This window comes from Rhinopithecus roxellana, chromosome 12 (assembly GCF_007565055.1).
Source record: "Rhinopithecus roxellana isolate Shanxi Qingling chromosome 12, ASM756505v1, whole genome shotgun sequence".
NCBI lineage: Eukaryota > Metazoa > Chordata > Mammalia > Primates > Cercopithecidae > Rhinopithecus > Rhinopithecus roxellana.
In genome coordinates, this window is record NC_044560.1 from 111,182,638 (window position 1) to 111,201,989 (window position 19,352).

General features: G+C 52.6%; 1 protein-coding gene across 1 annotated transcript; it reads left to right on the forward strand.

The window, feature by feature from the left end:
* The first annotated feature begins 342 nt into the window (after nt 1-342).
* On the forward strand, nt 343-19,009 carry CLIP3 (CAP-Gly domain containing linker protein 3). Its single transcript, XM_010368801.2, has 14 exons — nt 343-514; nt 823-1,046; nt 6,305-6,444; nt 6,531-6,624; nt 6,828-6,989; nt 7,315-7,433; nt 8,959-9,195; nt 14,146-14,281; nt 14,426-14,554; nt 15,746-15,889; nt 15,959-16,082; nt 16,252-16,316; nt 16,720-16,792; nt 17,460-19,009. The coding sequence occupies exons 2-14, from the start codon at nt 881-883 to the stop codon at nt 17,512-17,514; spliced, it is 1,644 nt and encodes a 547-aa protein (XP_010367103.1). The 5' UTR covers nt 343-514; nt 823-880; the 3' UTR covers nt 17,515-19,009.
* Nucleotides 19,010-19,352: the final 343 nt, after the last annotated feature.

The following is a 19,352-nucleotide window of genomic DNA, read 5'->3' on the forward strand; positions in this document are numbered from 1 at the left end:
CTGAGGCACCCATTATGAATGGTGAGCTTGGAGAAGGGGTCCGGTCTAGGGTCCTAGAGAGAGGGAACATCCATCGTCACCACGCCCGGAGACCACTGCCCTCACCCGCCTGGTTTGCAACGTGGCGGAAGGGGATGGATAAGATCTGTGCTCGCTCTCTCAGCCCTCTCTTTCGCCCTTGTATCTGCTTATCTCGCTCCTTTCTGTAGCCATCTCTTCCTCTCCCTGTACTCAGAGGCTCTCCCCTTTGCGTCGCCGCCTCTGGCCCCTCCATCAATGCGAGCGCCTCCCAATCCCTCCTCCTGGTTCCCTCCTCCCCTCGCCGGTAAGGGGGCAGCAAGCGCATGCGCAGTCGTGCCCCTCCCTCTCCGCCCCCACCCCCCGTCGGCGTCTGGGCCTCGTCCCCTTCTCTCTGTCTCCCTCGCCTGCCCCATCACGTCCCCTGACGCCGACACCCCATTGCTCCCACAGTCTCCCCAGTCTCCACTTTGGTCCCCAGCGCTGTCCAACCGAGGTAAGATGGGGAGGGGGCGGCCCGCGGAGAAGGGGAGGGGCGAAGCATCCTGCATCCCGAGATAAACAAACCCGGGGAGGGGGCGGCTGAGACTGAGGGGCCTGACGCGGGAGGAGAAGAATGGGGGGCTGGGCCTGGGGGAGGTGGCAGGCGCTGGGCGCACACACCGGGGCCCTCTATGGGTAACGGGGGTCCCTATGGTTGCCCAAGATCCAGTTGCACGGAGGCCACTCGGGGCCCTGGAAGCTCCTAGGGGCTTGGACCCTGGAGCCTGCGGGGCACCCTCTCCAGCTGACCTCTGCCTCCAGGATTTGCCTGAAAGCTGCCCCCAACTCTGCACCTGCCCCCCGAGGGCCACCAAGGACCATGACTAAGACAGATCCTGCCCCGATGGCCCCGCCGCCCCGAGGAGAGGAGGAAGAAGAGGAGGAGGAGGATGAGCCCGTCCCCGAGGCCCCCAGCCCCACCCAGGAGCGTCGACAGAAGCCTGTTGTGCACCCCTCGGCACCTGCCCCCCTCCCTAAGGACTACGGTAACACTGTCCCCACCCTGGAATCTGGCCTGGAGCGATGGGTGGCTGGGAAGGGTGGGCTGTGCTCTGCTGGTGGTGATGGTGAGAGAATTTCTGGGGAATTTGAAGGTGGTCCGGAGGAATCTTGGCTGCAGAGCACCCCTCGTTCATTCACTCATTCACCCATTGAAGAATGGAATTGTAATACTCCTAGTCCTTGATTCATGACACATCATTCCATCATTTAGTCTTTCAACAATCATTTATTGAAAGCATCTGTGGACCTGGCTCTATGCTAGGGGCTGGGGCCACAGCAGGGGGCAAGAGAAACCCAGTCTTTACCCTGAGACAACTCACAGGCCTCAGTAACATCCACACAAATAGGTGTTAAACCATAATGTAATTTAGTTCACATTTAGGTTTATATGCAAGAAAGAAAAATATAATGTAATATAAATATGTAACTACAAGACATTATGAAAATTGTATTTACCAAAAACAAGCTGCTGCAAGAGTTTTTTAAGACATGGTTTCTCTGAGGAGGTTACATTTGAGAAGACTGGAGGGTGAGTTGGGGCTAACTAAGAGAGGGGTCAGGGGAAAGGGGTCCCAGGAGAGGTAACTGCTGGGTAAAGGATCTGAGGTAGGAGGGTACGGAGCTGAGAGGAGGGCCTCTTGGAGAAACTGAAAGTGTCTAATCATTGACCGAACGATATTGACCGAACGATATTTATCGAGTGCTGCTACTCTGTGACAAGCCTTATGCTGGGTGCTGGAGATTTAATCCCGAGTGATCCAGGAATGATCTTCCCTTGCAGGAGAGAAGGAGAGACTAAAAAGTGAACAGATAAATAAATCAGAAATCAGATAAATTCAGATTGGAGTGAGTGCTATGAAAGAAAGAAAAGGTGGGCCAGGTGCGGTGGTTCACGCCTGTAATCCCAGTATTTTGGGAGGCCAAGGGCAGTGGATCACCTGAGGTCAGGAGTTTGAGAGCAGCCTGGCCAACATGGTAAAACCCCATCTCTACTAAAAATACAAAAATTAGCTGGGCATAGTGGCGTACGTCTATAATCCCAGCCACTCATGAGGCCAAGGCTGTAGAATCGCTTGAATCTGGGAGGCAGAGGTTGCAGTGAGCCAAGATCAAGCCACTACACTCCAGCCTGGGTGACAGAGTGAGACTATCAAAAAAAAGAAAGAAAGGAAGGAAGGGAGGGAGGGAGGGAGGGAGGGAAAGGTGGGGATATGATAATGACTAGGGGGCAGCTACCTGCAGGGGTAGTCAGGGCTGGTCTTTCTGAGTAGGTGACATTTAGTTTGAGACCCGAAGCATGGGGAGGAATCAGCCAGAGGAGAGCTGGGAAAAGAGTGTTCCAGGCAGAGAGCAGCAAGTGCAAAGGCCCTGAGGCAGAATTGAACTTGGAACAGAAAGATCCTGGAGCTGCATTCAGGGAATGATCAAGGTTGAGGTGAGAGATTGGCATAGGCCAGATCTGGAAAGGCCTTCAAGGCTACAGTGAGGACTTTGGTTATATTCTAAGTGGGATGGGGGAGAAGAGTGGCAAGGTGAGGGTGTTTAAAAGCAGAGGAGTGGCAGGTCTGATTTATAGTTTGAAAGCTCCATCTGGGTACTGGGTAGAAGGGGATGGAGCGCAGCCAGAGTTGAATGTAGAAGGAGAATTTGGAAGATATGCAGGCTGGGAATCCCCAGCAGCTGTGAGGTTCAGAAACCAGGTTCGGAGAGTTAGCGTTGCCAGGATAGAGCAGGAGAGATGGTATCCATGGACATGTCACCCACTAGAGGTGGATCAGGGAGACTACAAGTTGACTTCAGTCTAATAGAAAAATAAGAAAGTTGGCCAGGCATGGTGGTTCTGGCTTATAATCCTAGCACTCTGGGAGGCCGAGGCGGGAGGATCGCTTGAGGCCAGGAGTTCGAGATCAGCCTGGGCAATGGAGCAAGACCCCATCTCTACAGAAAATTTAGAAATTAGCCAGGCATGGTAAGTACCTGTAGTCCCAGCTACTCCAGAGGCTGAGGTGGGAGGATCACTTGAGCCTAAGAATTCGATGCTGCAGCAAGCTAGGATTGCACCAAGCACTCTAGCTTGGGTGACACAGTGAGACCCTGTCTCAAAAAAAAAAGAAAAAAGAAAAATAAAGTTATCTGGGGCCTGAGGTGTTGCGGGGGCGGGCGGGCGCTGTACTTCAGAAAACTGGAAAATCTCCTTTGGAAATGCAGCTGGAGGTGGCTGGGGCCTGTGACTCAGTGGGAGGTCGGAGGGTATAGGCTGAGTCCTCCAAGCAGTCTTGCTTGCAGAGCGGGAGAGGGTTTTGTCCCAGAATGTGAAGGAATCTGGAAATGTGGTCGAGGACAGGGAAAAGGCTAAGGTGGACTCCAAGAGGAAATCGTGTATCTGTTAAATCTGTACATTAATTCAACAGAGATCGACTGAGCACTTACTGTGTGCCATGTGTTGTGCCTGGCCTTAGAGGTAAAGGAGTGAATGGGGCAGAATGGAATTGTAGCATTTAGATCCTAGTGAGGGAAGAAGAAAGGAAATGAAGGAGGGAGAAAGAGAAGGAGTAAACATGTTAAGTAGTGATATGAGCTATGATATACATAAATAAATAAATAAATAAATAAATAAATAAAGGGCTGGGCATGGTGGCTCACACCAGTAATTTCAGTGCTTTGGGAAGCCAAGGTGGGAGGATCACTTGAGCCCAGGAGTTTGAGACCAGCCTAGGCAACATAGCAAGACCCTGTTACTACAAAAAAAAAAAAAAAATAGTGGGCATGGTGGTGTGTACTGTAGTCCCAGCTACCAGGGAGGCTGAGGCAGGAGGATCACTTGAACCCAGGAGTTCAAGGCTGTAGTGAGCTATGATCACACCATTGCATTCCAATAAGACCTTATCTTTTTTTTTTTTTTTTTTTGAGATGGGCTCTAGGGTGGAGTGCAATGGCGCGATCTTGGCTCACTGCATCCTCTGCCTTCCTGGTTCAAACGATTCTCCTGCCTCAGCCTCCTGAGTAGCTGGGATTATTGGCGCCCACCACCACGCCCAGCTAATTTTTGTATTTTTAGTGGAGATGGAGTTTCACCATGTTGGTCTGGCTGGTCTCAAACTGCTGACCTCGTGATCTGCCTGCCTTGGCCTTCCAAAGTGCTGGGATTACAGGCATGAGCCACCATGCCCAGCTAAGACCCTATCGCTTAAAAAAAAAAGAAAAGAAAGAGTAGGAGATGGAGAAGGGTGGGTGCCGATTTAGACAGTGTAGTTTGGGGAGGCCTCTCTGAGGAGATGACATTTGAGCAAAGATCTATAAAGCTTTGTGAAGATGTGTGGGAAGTCTATTCCGAGTGAGAAAAATAGCAAGTGCCAAGACCCTGAGACAGGATTTGCTTGGCACGTGGGAGGGACAGAGGGAGCCCAGTGTGGGAAATGAGGAAAGGGGAATAAGTGAGGGGAGAGGGCTGAGAACTGAGGGGCTGGATGTGCAGAGCCCTGAGGGCCATGGGGAAGACTTTAATCTGTTCTCTGGATGAGATGGGAGCTGAAGGAGGGTTCTAAGCCAAGCAGGGCTATGATGTGACTGCAGTTCTAAAAGGAGCATGCCGACTGATTCCTGGAGACACCTTCCATGTGGCACTTCCCTGGGCTGTGTATAATCTGATCATTCATGAACTCGTTCATTCACCACGCACTGAGTTCCTGCCACGTGCCAGGGCCCTGTGCTGGATGCTGATGTCACAGAGAGCAGTACTCCTTAGAGTCGAGTGGGAGGAGACAGAAGTGCCTCTAGGCACCACCCTTGCTGGGCACAGGTTGATTCCTGCTCATAGATACATTTTATTTTATTTTCATTTTTATTTTATTTATTTACTTTTTTTTTTCTTTTTTTCGAGACGGAGTCTCGCTCTGTCGCCCAGGCTGGAGTGCAGTGGCGCCATCCCGCTCACTGCAAGCTCCGCCTCCCGGGTTCACGCCATTCTTCTGCCTCAGCCTCCCGTGTAGCTGGGACTACAGGCACCCGCCACCACGCCCGGCTAATTTTTTTTGTATTTTTAGTAGAGACGGGGTGTCACTGTGTTAGCCAGGATGGTCTTGATCTCCTGACCTTGTGATCCGCCTGTCTCGGCCTCCCAAAGTGCTGGGATTACAGACGTGAGCTACCCTGCCCGGCCTATTTATTTACTTTTCTTGAGACAGAGTCTCGCTTTCTGTCCAGGCTAGAGTGCAGTGGCGCCATCTCGGCTCACTGCAGCCTTTGCCTCCCGAGTTCAAGTGATTCTCCTGCCTCAGCCTCCTGAGTAGCTGGGATTACAGGCCCCTACCACCACGTCTGGCTAATTTTTGTATTTTTGGTAGAGTCAGGGTTTCACCATGTTGGACCAGGCTGGTCTCGAACTCCTGACCTCAGGTGATCCGCCTGCCTTGGCCTCCCAAAGTGCTGGGATTACAGGTGTGAGCCACCGCGCCCAGCCTCTATTTTTATTTTTTATATTTCTAGAGACAGGGTCTTGCTCTGTTGCCTAGGCTGGCATGCAGTGGCACGATTATGGCTCACTGCAGCCTTGAACTCCTGGACTCAAGCAATCCTCCTGTCTCAATCTCCTTGAGTAGCTCCAAGGCACACCACCACACATGGCTAATTTTAAAACTTTTTATAAAGACAGAGGTCTTGCTATGTTGCCCAGGCTGGTCTCAAACTTATGGGCTCGAGCAATCCTCCTGCCTCGGCCTCCCAAAGCATTGGGATTACAGATGTGAGTCACTGTGCCCAGTCATGGATACATTTTATGTGGGCTACATGGTATTTGAAACAATTGGGAGAGTTTTATTAAAAACCAGGACTTCCAGCTTTATTTATTTTTGCTCTGGGGATTCAGCCAAACTTCACTCATACTCTCACAGGGCAACAGTGGGTGAGGTCAGTAGCAGTCCCCCTGGACATGCAGACTCCAAGGTACTGCACTCTCTGTCCGGCTTTTTTTTCAGGGGGTGGAGTTTGCTGCTATATGGGAATTGCCTGATCTTCCAATTTTTCAAGACACACTGGGCATCAAGATTTTTATGTGAACCCACCTGAGTTTGAAACCTCATGCTGGCCACACAGAAAATGCCTGTGGGTTGACTGTGGCCCATGTGCCACCAGCTTGAGATCCCGCATTAGAGGCTCTAAAAGGCAAAGACCTAGAGCTCCCCTACTGAGGCTGGAAGGAGGGGGTCAGTTGCGTGGGGTGACCTTGGACCTCTTGCCACCCCAGCTTTCACCTTCTTCGATCCCAATGACCCGGCGTGCCAGGAGATCCTGTTTGACCCTCAGACCACCATCCCCGAGCTGTTTGCCATTGTGCGCCAGTGGGTGCCCCAAGTCCAGCACAAGATAGATGTCATCGGCAATGAGGTAAGAACACTGGGGAAACCAGGGAGAGGGGGGATGTGGTTCCCCACATGTGTGGGTGACCCTCCCTGCTCACCTGGTACTCACAGATTCTGCGCCGAGGCTGCCATGTAAACGATCGTGATGGGCTGACCGACATGACACTGCTCCACTATGCGTGCAAGGCTGGGGCCCACGGAGTCGGTGAGGGCCCCCACCTCCAAGTCATGAGCCCCAAAGCCTAGGCCCCCAGACCCAACACGCTGAAAACCACCCAGAACTCAGGCCCCATCTGGAACCCGAAGCTTCAAATCCCAAAGTATAGTCCCTGAGGCGCAAGGCCCTCCCCGTACACTAGGCCCATGCTCTGGAATGGGGGTTCCAAGCTGATCCGGCCTATCGCGCAGGGGACCCCGCGGCAGCCGTGCGCCTCTCGCAGCAGCTGCTGGCGCTGGGCGCAGATGTGACCCTGCGCAGCCGCTGGACCAACATGAACGCGCTTCACTACGCGGCCTATTTTGATGTGCCCGACCTCGTGCGTGTGCTGCTGAAGGGCGCGCGGCCGCGAGGTGAGGAGGAGAGCCCTAGCTGGGAGGGGGCAAGGACCTGGGTGAGGGATGTAGAGACCCAGGTGAGGGCCTGGCTGCGAGGGAAAGGAGGATTTTTCCGATCTGAGGAGACAGCGGGAGGTTGGAGGCATGGGAGAGGGGGCTCAGTGGACTACCACTTTAGGGAGGGGCGGGGCCGCGAAGGGAGAGTGGGGCTCCGAGGTGGGGGCGGGGCTCTGCGTCGGAGGCTCTGGGACCTGCAAGTTAAGAGATGAGCCCCGAGGTAGGAGGAGGGCTGGGGTCCCACAGGCTCTCACCCGGAACCCCTCCTCTTGCCCACTTCCAGTGGTGAACTCCACGTGCAGTGACTTCAACCACGGCTCAGCCCTGCACATCGCTGCTTCCAGCCTGTGCCTGGGCGCCGCCAAATGTTTGCTGGAGCACGGCGCCAACCCTGCATTGAGGGTACTGCCACCCTTGCCCAGAACCCGTTACCCTCCTGCTCCCGTCCTCCCCCACTTCCCTCCAGCAGGTTTCTGTGTTTCCCGTGACTTCCCAGATACTACAAATGTCTGTACATTCAGCAAATGCAGTAACAGCTGAAATTTGCCTAGTGTTCATTACATGTCAGGTGAAGTCTATTATAAGCCTTGTTTTACAATGGGGAAACTGAGGCAGAGATTAAGGGATCTGCCCAGGGTCATCCAGCCTACCCCGTGGCAGTACATAACAGCATTTCAAGGACATGAGGAAAGTAAGGCTAGGCCCTCTGTGAATGAGAGGGTTGGTCCCCTCCTAAGCCCTCAATATGATCTTTGATTTCCAACCCATGCATTACCAGGCTCCATCCACAATGCTAATTACTCTGCAGCTGTCCAGGCACCAGTATCTTGGGGGAACATGGCCTGTGCCCCTGAGACCCTGCCTCTCCCCATTCCCCACTGGCCCAGAGTTTGACTCCTGACTATATACCACAGGAGCCCACTCTCACTCTCTCTCTCTCTCTCTCTTTTTTTTTTTTTGAGATGGAGCCTGGCTCTGTCATCCAGGCGGGAGTGCAGTGGTACAATCTTGGCTCACTGCAACCTCTGCCTACCAGGTTCAAACGATTCTCCTACCTCAGCCTCCTGAGTAGGTGAAATTATAGGCACACGCCACCACACCCGGCTAATTTTTGTATTTTTAGTAGAGATGGAATTTCACCATGTTGGTCAGGCTGGTCTCGAACTCCTGACCTCAGGTGATCTGCCTACCTCGGCCTCACAGAGTGCTAGGATTACAGGCATGAGCCACTGCACCCGGCCCACAGGAACCCATTCTCAATGTTCATCTCCCACATGTCCTCATTATAGGCTTGGGGTCTCCAGAGATTGCTTCCCTGGGGGGCGTGACCTACAGCACTGAAGTGTGGCCCTCATCCCTACTGCCTACACCCCCAGGCCCACCCTCAATTACTTGACACACCCCCAGCCCTGGGTCTCAGGGGTGGGTTTCCCTGGGGATGTGGTCTGCACTGCCCTTTCTGCCCTGCCCCTTCTTTTTTTTTTTTTTTTTTTGAGATGGAGTCTCGCTCTGTCACCCAGGCTGGAGTGCAGTAGCATGATCTCGGCTCACTGCAACCTCTGCTTCTCAGATTCAAGGGATTCTCCTGCGTCAGCCTCCTGAGTAGCTGGGATTACAGGCACACGCCACCACACCCGGCTAATTTTTGTATTTTTGGTAGAGACAAGGTTTCACCATGTTGACCAGGGTGGTCTTGAACTCCTGACCTCAAGCGATCTGCCTGCCTCGGACTCACAACGTACTGGGATTACGGGCATGAGCCACTTTACCCGGCCTTGCCCTGCCCCTTCTTATTCCCAGGTTGACCCAGGGTATGACCTAGTCCTACCCCTGTATCACCCAGACTGGTGGTCTCTAGGGTCAGGGCCTCCATGGGGGTGTGGCCTGTGCCATTGAGTCCCCGCCCCCTCTTCCCATTGGCCCCCAGAATCGAAAAGGACAGGTGCCGGCGGAGGTGGTCCCAGATCCTATGGACATGTCCCTGGACAAGGCAGAGGCGGCGCTGGTGGCCAAGGAGCTGCGGACACTTCTGGAAGAGGCGGTGCCACTATCTTGCGCCCTCCCCAAGGTCACGCTACCCAACTATGACAACGTCCCAGGCAATCTCATGCTTAGCGCACTGGGCTTGCGCCTGGGAGACCGCGTGCTGCTGGATGGCCAGAAGGTCAGGGGCTGGGGTGTGTGTTGGCGGGGTGGGTGGGGGTGAGACTCAGCCCCTTAATCCCTTGGAGCTGTGTCCTTGGGCAGAGTGCAGTCCGTCCCCTTTGTCTGCTTGCCGTCCTAACTATCCACCCAGTATTTGATTTCGTCTCAGTTGTTCCTTGGGTGTCTCATTTGAGCCTCACCCTGTGCTGAGCTCTCCATCCGGGGTGGGGGGAAACAACTCATCATCTGACAGTGACGACCAAGAGCGGTCATGGCTGCCATGGGGAGGGGTAAGCAGAGATATCTGCATAGCTCTGTGCACCCGTGGCTCCCCTTGGGTCTTGTGGTCCTTGATCAGGCCCCTCCGCTCTCAGAGGCAAGTCTGGCTAGGAAAGTCCAGGCCAGAGTGATTGGAGGGTGATGGGGAATGCACCCAAATTGCAGATGTGGAGGAGCAAGCCAGGGAAAAAAAGGGAGAAAGGAGTCTCAGCTAGGGGGAGCAGGTATCACAGCCCAGAGGGCAGAGAGAATCTTCATTTATCCAGGGACTCCAACTTCATTTCCTGGTGTCCCTCAGGGTCCATAGGGGACCCAGTCTGTCCTTAGGGAGGGATGGCTGTGTCTGCCCCTGCCCTGCTCTCATGAAGCTCCACTTGTAATGAAGCAGAGACAGTCAAGAAAGTAAACCTATGGTTGAGATAATTTCTGGGTTGGGCATGGTGGTTTACACCTGTAATCCCGGCATTTTGGGAGGCTGAGGTGGGAGGATCACTTGAGGCCAGGAGTTGTTAGAGACCAGCCTGGGCAACATAGTGAGATCCCGCCTCTACTGAAACAAACAAAAAAAAATAATTTCTGGTAGCAACAAGGGCTGTGAACACCATTACATGTTTGGATTTAGTAAATTGTCCCTGGCTGAATGCTGGGGTGGTTTTAGATGGAGTGTTCTGAGAAGGCTTCTCTAAGGAGGTGATGTCCAAACTAAGACAGGAAAGAACTTCCTCTGCAAAGATAAGGAAGTAGAGGATACAGTAGGTATGGAGACAACAGAGGCAGGAAGGGGCGGTGTGATGGGGGAGTTACGGGAAGCGGGGTGAGGTGGAGAGGTCAGCAAGGCTGGGTCACAGCAGACCTGTAGGCTACCGGAAGGAGTTTGAATTTTGTTTTTGTTTTTGTTTTTTTTTTTTTTTTTTTGAGACGGAGTCTCGCTCTGTGGCCCAGGCTGGAGTGCAGTGGCCGGATCTCAGCTCACTGTAAGCTCTGCCTCCCGGGTTTACACCATTCTCCTGCCTCAGCCTCCCAAGTAGCTGGGACTACAGGCGCCCGCCACCTCGCCTGGCTAGTTTTTTGTATTTTTTAGTAGAGACGGGGTTTCACCGTGTTAGCCAGGATGGTCTCGATCTCCTGACCTCGTGATCCACCCGTCTCGGCCTCCCAAAGTGCTGGGATTACAGGCTTGAGCCACTGCACCCGGCCTTGTTTTTGTTTTTTTGAGACAGGTCTCGCTCTGTCACCCAGGCCGGAGTTCAGTGGCGTGATCTTGGCTCACAGCAACCTCTGCCTCCCGGATTCAAGCTGTTCTCCTGTCTTAGCCTCCCGAGTAGCTGGGATTACAAGTGTGTGCCAACAAGCCTGGCTAATTTTTTATGTTTATTTTTAGTAGCAATGGGTTTCGCCATGTTGGCCAGGCTGGTCTCAAACTCCTGCCCTCAAGCGATCCACCCGCCTTGGCTCCCAAAGTGCTAGGATTACAGGCATAAGCCACTGCGCCCGGCCCCATCCAGAAAGCATTCTGATGCGCACGATCTAATTGTATCCATTGCACAATTCTGAAAGAAATTTGGGTTGACTCTTGCCATTTTGTAAGCCAGACCACAAGAGCCTCCAACAGGTGAAAACCTTTATCTGAAGACACGGAATACCAATCACTGCCCCTTAGAGAAGCAGCATAGCACAGCGTCATGGGCTCAGGCTCAGGGACTTGTCCAGGTAAATCTCAGCTGTGCAGCTTCCCAGCTGTGGGACCTGGAGCCAGTGATTCCGCCTCTCTGGGCGTCAATGTCTTCATCTGTAAATGGAGATAATAATAGTACCCACCTTAGGGGGCTGGTTGAGGTTTAAATTAATTAAAATGCGTAAGGCCATTAGAACAGAGTCCAGTGCATACTAAATGCTCTCTGTGTGTGCCAGGCACTGTTCTAGTCCCTCCACCAACCCTCTAAGATCAGCACTAATTAATTAGCCCATTATATGGACGAGGAACTGAGACATGGAGAGGTGAATGAGCCTCCTATAATGATGATAACCACATTCACTAAAGGCTCACTGCAGTTAAGCAACTTTACATGTATTAAAAATATTTCCGCCGAATGCGGGGGCTCATGCCCATAGTCCCAGCACTTTGGGAGGCTGAGGCAGAAGGATCGCTTGAGCTCAGGAGTTCGAGACCAGCCTGGGCAACATAGTGAGACCTCATCTCTACTAAAAATGAAAAAACCAGGCATGGTGGCGCACACCTGTAGTCCTAGCTACTCAGGAGGCTGAAGTGAGAGGATCACTTGTGCCCAGGAGTTTGAGGCTGCACTGTGCTGAGATCATGCCACTGCACCCCCAGCCTGGGCGACAAAGCGAGACCGTGTCTCAAAAAAAAAAAATTTTACCACCAGACAATCACGCCATGAGGTATCTTACTATCTCTATTTTACAGATGAAACTGAGGCTCAAGAAGTCCCCTGACCAAAGTTACAGCATGATAATAGCTAACAGACTGGGCAGAGTGGCTTCACACCTGTAATCTCAGCACTTTGGGAGGCCAAGATGGGGAGGATTGCTTGAGGCCAGGAGCTTAATACCAACCTGGGGGGCAACTTGGGGATACTCCATTTCTATTTTTTTAAAAAGTTTTGCCGGGCGCGGTGGCTCAAGCCTGTAATCCCAGCACTTTGGGAGGCCGAGACGGGCGGATCACGAGGTCAGGAGATCGAGACCATCCTGGCTAATACGGTGAAACCCCGTCTCTACTAAAAAATACAAAAAAAACTAGCCGGGCGATGAGGCGGGCGCCTGTAGTCCCAGCTACTCGGGAGGCTGAGACAGGAGAATGGCGTGAACCCGGGAGGCGGAGCTTGCAGTGAGCTGAGAGCCGGCCACTGCACTCCAGCCTGGGCGGCAGAGCAAGACTCTGTCTCAAAAAAAAAAAAAAAAAAAAAAAATAATAATAATAATAAATAAACAAATAAAAAGTTTTGTTGTTGTTGTTTTAATTAGCCAGGCTTTGGTGGCGTGCACCTGTAGTCCCAGCTACTTGGGAGACTGAGGAGGGAAGATTGCTTGAACCCAGGAGTTCAAGGTTACACTGAGCTATGATTGCACCACTGCACTCCAGCCTGGGCCACAGAGTGAGACCCTGTCTCTAAAATAGAAAAAAAACTATTTTTCAATAACGAATACTTGCTGATCCTTTACTTAATGCCAAGCCTGTTCTGAGGGTTTTAATTTATCTATGACAGCCCTGTCCAACAGAGCTTTCTGTACTGGTGGAAATATTCTGTGTCTGTGCTGTTCAGTAAAGTAGCTACAAGCCACATGTGACAATTGAGCACTTGAAACATGACTAGTGTGACTGGGGAAATGCACTTTTAGTTTAAATTTATTTATTTTTATTTTTATTTATGTTTTTTCTTGAGACAGAGTCTTGCTCTGTTGCCCAGGCCGGAGTACAATGGCGCTATCTGGTCTCACTGCAACACTCCGGGGTTCAAGCAATTCTCCTGCCTCAGCCTCCCGAGTAGCTGAGATTACAGGCGTGTGCCATCATGCCCAGCTAATTTTTGTGTTTTTAGTAGAGATGGGGGTTTCACCATGTTGGCCAGGCTGGTCTTGAACTCCTGACCTCAGGTGATCCTCGTACCTCGGCCTCCCAAAGTGCTGGGATTACAGGTGTGAGCCATCGCGCCCGGACTAAATTTATTTATTTTTAAATTAAAAAATTATCTGAGTCTTGTTCCTAAGGTATGTATTTATTTATTTTTGAGACAGGGTCTTGCTCTGTTGCCCAAGCTGAAGTGCAGTGGCACAATCATAGCTCACTGCACCCTTGAACTCCTGGGCTCAATCGATCCTCCCACCTCAGCCTCCCAAGTAACTGGGACTACAGGCTTGAGCTACTACACCTGGCTACCTTTTTTCTTTCTTTTACAGAGAATAGGGTCTTGCTGCCTTTGTATTTTGGAACAGATTAAGATGAGAGGGTCTCGCCATTTTCACCCAGGCTGGTCTGAAACTCCTGGCCTCAAGTAATCCCCCAGCCTTGGCCTCCCAAAGTGTTGGGATTACAGGCATGAGCCACCGCAGCCAGCCTTAGTTTAAGTTTAAATTGTTGGCCAGGCACAGTGGCTCATGCCTGTAATCCCAGCACTTTGGGAGACTGAGGCGGGTGGATCACCTGAGGTCAGGAGTTCCAGACCAGCCTGACCAATATGGTGAAACCCCGTCTCTACTAAAAATACAAAAATTAGCCAGGCATGGTGGTGCGCACCTGTAGTCCCAGCTACTTGGGAGGCTGAGACGGGAGAATTGCTTGAACCCAGGAAGCAGAGTTTGCAGTGAGCCAAGATCATGCCACTGCACTCCAGCCTGGCAACAGAGCGAGACTCCGTCTGAAATAATAATAATAATAATAAATAAATAAATACATTTAAATTGTCCTATGTGGCTAGTCACTATTCACTATATAAGACAGGGCAACTCTTTAAGAATCCTATAAGGTGAGTATAATTTGTTCCCATTTCACAGCAAAGGAAGTTGAGGCACAGAGAGGTTAACTCATGTAGCCAGCAAATGGTGATGTGTGACCTGGGGTTTGGGCCCAGGGTGGCCTTATGCACCCCACCTTGCTGCCTGTGTGCGAGCACTCCACGTTGGCCTCCCAGCATTCCTTCCTCAGCCATTGCCTCCCTTCTCTCCCCAGACGGGCACACTGCGGTTCTGTGGGACCACGGAGTTTGCCAGCGGCCAGTGGGTGGGCGTGGAGCTGGACGAGCCTGAGGGCAAGAATGATGGCAGCGTTGGGGGCGTTCGGTACTTCATCTGCCCCCCCAAGCAGGGTTAGTCCCACCTGGGGCCCAAGAAGGGTGCGGCCGGGGATCCACTCAGCAGTTCTGATGCTGCTGACTGGGAAATAGGGGATGGGGGGTGGGGGCTGAGGGCAGAGGCTTGGACAACACCAGGCTCGAACTCTGTACTTGTAGGTCTCTTTGCCTCCGTGTCCAAGATCTCCAAGGCAGTGGATGCACCCCCCTCCTCTGTCACTTCTACGCCCCGGACCCCCCGGATGGACTTCTCCCGTGTCACCGGCAAAGGCCGCAGGGAACACAAAGGTCAGAGAGGGGATCCTGGTGGGAAGAGCCAGTTTGGGGATGTTGTGTGGGTAGCTCAGCTTCTGTGACTCAGTTTCTCCTCAGGCCCAAACTCCAGTTTTGGAAGACAAGCTCTGAGTTCCTGACTTCTGTGACTCAGTTTCCCCTTTGGCTCAGTACTGGTCCCCCCTAGTTCTTAGAAGACCTGTGGGTTCCCTGCCCTCTGTGACTTAGTTTCCTCTTAGGTCCAAAGGTCTCCCCCAGTTTTAGGGAAGAATCTGTGGAGATCCTGGCTTTGGTCATTTGATTTACTTTTTTTTTTTTTTTTTGAGACAAGAGTCTTGCCCTGTTGCCCAGGCTGGAGTGTGGTGGTGCGATCTTGGCTCACTGCAACCTCTGCCTCCCGGGTTTAAGTGATTCTCGTGCCTCAGCCTCCCAAGTAGTTGGGATTACAGGCACCCACCACATCCGGCTAATGTTTGTATTTTTTTTGTAGAGACAGGGTTTTGCCATGTTGGCCAGGCTGGTCTCAAACTCCTGACCTCAAGTGATCCACCTGCCTCGGCCTCTCAAAGTGCTAGGATTACAGGCCTGCGCTACTGCACCCAGCCTGATTTACTCTCAGACCCAAATTCTCCTTTCTTTCTTTTTTTTTTTTTTTTTTGAGATGGGGTCTTGCTGTGTCGCCCAGGCTGGAATGTGGTGGCACAATCTCGGCTCACTGCAAGCTCCGCCTCCCAGGTTCACGCCATTCTGCCTCAGTCTCCCGAGTAGCTGGGACTTCAGGCGCCTGCCACCGCGCGCGGCTAATTCTTTGTATTTTTAGTAGAGATGGGGTTTCACCGTGGTCTCGATCTCCTGACCTCGTGATCCACCTGCCTCGGCCTCCCAAAGTGCTGGGATTACAGGCATGAGCCACTGCGCCTGGCCTCTCCCTTCATTTTAAAAGGACGGTTTCTGGGTTCCTGACTTCTGACTCACCTTTTCCTAATCCAACATATCCTCAGCTTTGAGAAAGGATTTTGGGGTTCTTCAGGTTCTCTGACTTGGTTTCCTTTCAGGCCTAAAGCCCCTTCCTAATTCTCTGGCATCTAGGATTCAGTTTCACTTCAAACCAAGAACAGGGTTTCTACCTTGGGGTTTTCCAGGTGGCATGGGGTTCCCAAAGCTGGCATCACCCCCCTACCCACCTCCTGCACCTTCTTCCCTTAGGCAAGAAGAAGACCCCATCATCCCCATCTCTGGGCAGCTTGCAGCAGCGTGATGGGGCCAAGGCTGAGGTTGGAGACCAGGTCCTTGTCGCGGGCCAGAAGCAGGGGATCGTGCGCTTCTATGGGAAGACAGACTTTGCCCCAGGTGAGGATGGGGACTCTGGGCCGGGGGCCAGGCAGGGCCTTGAGAAATCCTGACACCCTCGTGCTGTAGGTTACTGGTATGGCATTGAGCTGGACCAGCCCACAGGCAAGCATGACGGCTCTGTCTTCGGCGTCCGGTACTTCACTTGCCCCCCAAGGCATGGGGTCTTCGCACCAGCATCCCGTATTCAGAGGTGAGCCCAAACTTCCAGCCCCAACCCAGGGTACCACCTGGAGCCCTGATCCCCCGTCAGATGGCCTCCTCCTCCCAGACCAGCAGGACAGTGTGGACACCCCCCAGCCCCCAGTCAGACTCTGGCCTCTTGTGGCTCTGACCTCTCCCCCATCCCTGTGTCTCCTCAGGATTGGCGGATCCACTGATCCCCCTGGGGACAGTGTTGGAGCCAAAAAAGTGCATCAAGTGACAAGTGAGTTGGGAGATGATATGTGGGGAGTGTAAGTTTGGGGATGGGAGGAAGGGTCCTAGGTTCTCAGGTATATACTGGTGACAGTCTCTGGTATTTAATGGGGGACAAAGGGTCCAGGAAAATGATGAGACAAGGTCCCCAAAAAGATAGGTGCTGAAGGGTATGAGGAAGTTAGCAACAAGGCTCTTTGGGGACATGAGGTTGAGCAGATACTGGGGAAAGGGATAGTCACTGGGGCACGTGGTGGGAATTATGGACAAGGGGCCCAGATGGGTATTGGGAATGTGGGATCCAGGTAGGGGCTGGAGATATGGGGAGGTATTAATGAGAAGGGGTCTGAATGAGTATTGAGGACACAGGTGGTCTGTCATCCCCTCTCTTGACATCCTGACCTCCTCTTCAGTGACGCAGCCCAAACGCACCTTCACCACAGTCCGGACCCCAAAGGACATTGCATCAGAGAACTCCATTTCCAGGTGTGTGGCCAACCCCTATCCCCTCTCCTATGCGACATTCAGGGAGAGGGATCCACAAGGCAGTTGGACCCAGAGATCTGGAGCTCTGGTCAGGGCTGGAAAGAGAGGTTAGGAAAACTTGTAACTTGTTAGCATATCCAGAAACAGTCTTTAGGGTGTAGGGCCCCACACTGAATTCTAGTGACTTACACTTTCGGGTCGGCGGTAAAGGAAACAGAACACCCTTCACTCCATATGAGCCTCAGAATAACAGCTACAGACCAGGCGGGGTGGCTCACGCCTGTAATCCCAGCACTTTGGGAGGCCAACGCAGCTGGATCACCTGAGGTCAGGAGTTCAAGACCAGCCTGGTCAACATGGTAAAACCCCGTCTGTACCAAAAACACAAAAATTAGCCGGACACGATGGCATACACCTGTAGTACCAGCTACTCGGGAGGCTGAGGCAGGAGAATTGCTTGAACCTGGGAGGCAGAGGTTGCAGTGAGCTGAGATCATGCCACAGCACTCCAGCCTGGGTGACATGGAGACTCCGTCTCAGAAAACAAACAAACAAATAAACCACAGCCAGAGAGGTAGAGGCAAAATCCAGAAAAAGGCTGGGGGTGATGGGTGCAGATGTCCCCGTTGCCTGCCTAAAGGCGTGACCCTGTCATTCTCCTTTCCAGGTTGCTGTTCTGCTGCTGGTTCCCCTGGATGCTGAGGGCAGAGATGCAGTCTTAGAGGCCCTGGACACCTGACAAAGAGACAGAGTCCCCACTAGCATCTCCTGACACCCGAAGAGCCCTGAGTCACCTTGAGATAGAGATTCCCAGTAACACATCCAGAGTAGAGACCCCTGTTAGCCAGCCCTCGATCACTGAGGCCCCATTATTAACAGATAGCCCCATAATAACCCCCAAATACAGACCCCATTTCACCCAGAAACAGATTCCCTGAGTAGCACCTTCAGGCTAGTCCCTATCCCCAACCCTACAGAGCAGATTCCCAGATTAACAGATTTCCACATCACCCCAAATGATGGTGACCCTCTCCACATAACGCATTACAGCAGAACATTCTTGAATCACCCAACCCTGGATCAGAAACTTCCCCATTAACAAACACTCCCCACTAAGTCCTCTTGAAATAAACATAGGTCACACCCCCAAAGCAAAAGAGTAACAGACGTTTATGTCATTGTTCCCCATTTAACATCAGTCCCCTCAAGATGTCGTGACCCCATGGTCACCCTGAAGCTCTTACACTCCAACCCCTCAATCAGAGACTTCCTTCATTAACAAAGACCCTTGTTCTTACCCCTCAAGAGAAACCCACCATAACCAGCCCACTGTCACCCCTAATTTACAGACACCAAAACAGTCCTGGAAGTGCTAATTACAGGACCCCCAAGTCTTCCTACCCTCTGCACCCTCAAGAAACCCCCAGTGCCTTGTATGAAGCCCACCCCATATGGCCCACAGCTCCTGTGCTGGCCAGGCTCCCAGAAAATTATCTATTTTTTAAGTAACGACTTCCCCCTTTGGGGAACCCCAAAATTTGGAGGCCCCATTCTAGGACTCTGGGGATCCCAAACCCTAGAGTACACACATCCCAAACTCCCCTATGCCCTCAAGTCCTACAGCCCCTAGAAGACCCCAATGCCCTAACTTCTAGGACCCCCAAATCATGGAATCCCCAAATCCCCAGGGAATCCCAAATTTGAAAATCCAATCCCAAGCCACCAGGAAACCCAATCATGAGGTCGCTGTGCCTGGTATGGAGGAGACTGCAGTCAGGATATGCATTCCAGGCTCCCAGGCACCTCAAGCCCTATTGACAGGCACCAGGAAACCCCACACAGGAATTCCCATCCCTGGAAACTGGAGAATTTCAATGCCCCGAGTCCACGGATTTCAAGACACCAAATTCCAAGATCCCCAGCCCTAAGGGAACCCCAAATCCTAAAGCCTCCATCTCTAGTAAATGGAAGGCCCCAAGGCCCTGAGGGGATCCCAATCCTGGAACCCCGATTTCAACCTACGTTCTAGTCACTGGCCTCAAAGGACCCCACAGCACCTGGGCCCGACCAACAGCCCGAGGGAGAACCTGAAGGCCCAGGGAGTCCAGGGCGGACCTGGGGCCCCAACCACCAAGGACAGCTCACGACTGCCCCTTCACTGCATGTCCCCAAACTCAGCATGACTCCTGTCCTCTTCAATAAAGACGTTTCTATGGCCTCTCTGTGTCGGGTCATTGTTTGGGGGTTTCCCTTGCTGGGAGAAGACGGGAAAGGAAGTGCTTCCTTCAGTCTCGCCTCCCTGAGGCGTGGGCACCGGCTGGCGCTGGCTGCGGGAAGTCCTAGCAGCCTCTCTTATCTTCCCGCGGCTGTCACGGCTGCATTCCCCCGTCCCGCCCATCCGGGTCCACTTGGCCTATGGCCCGGTTCAGTTCTTAAGTTCTGATTGGCCAGTGCCACATGACGATGCCCCGCCCACGCCCTCCTGCCAATGGCTCAGAGACCAGGAGGCGCGGCCTATCCCTGGGAGAGGATGAAGTGGGAGGGCGAATACTGAGTGAGA

Coding starts and splice junctions, on each gene's coding strand:
- CLIP3 (XM_010368801.2), top strand. CDS start 881: ATGACTAAGACAGATCCTGCCCCGATGGCCCCGCCGCCCCGAGGAGAG. Junction 9,196..14,145: donor TGCTGCTGGATGGCCAGAAG/GTCAGGGGCTGG, acceptor TTCTCTCCCCAG/ACGGGCACACTGCGGTTCTG. Junction 14,555..15,745: donor AGGCCGCAGGGAACACAAAG/GTCAGAGAGGGG, acceptor TTCTTCCCTTAG/GCAAGAAGAAGACCCCATCA.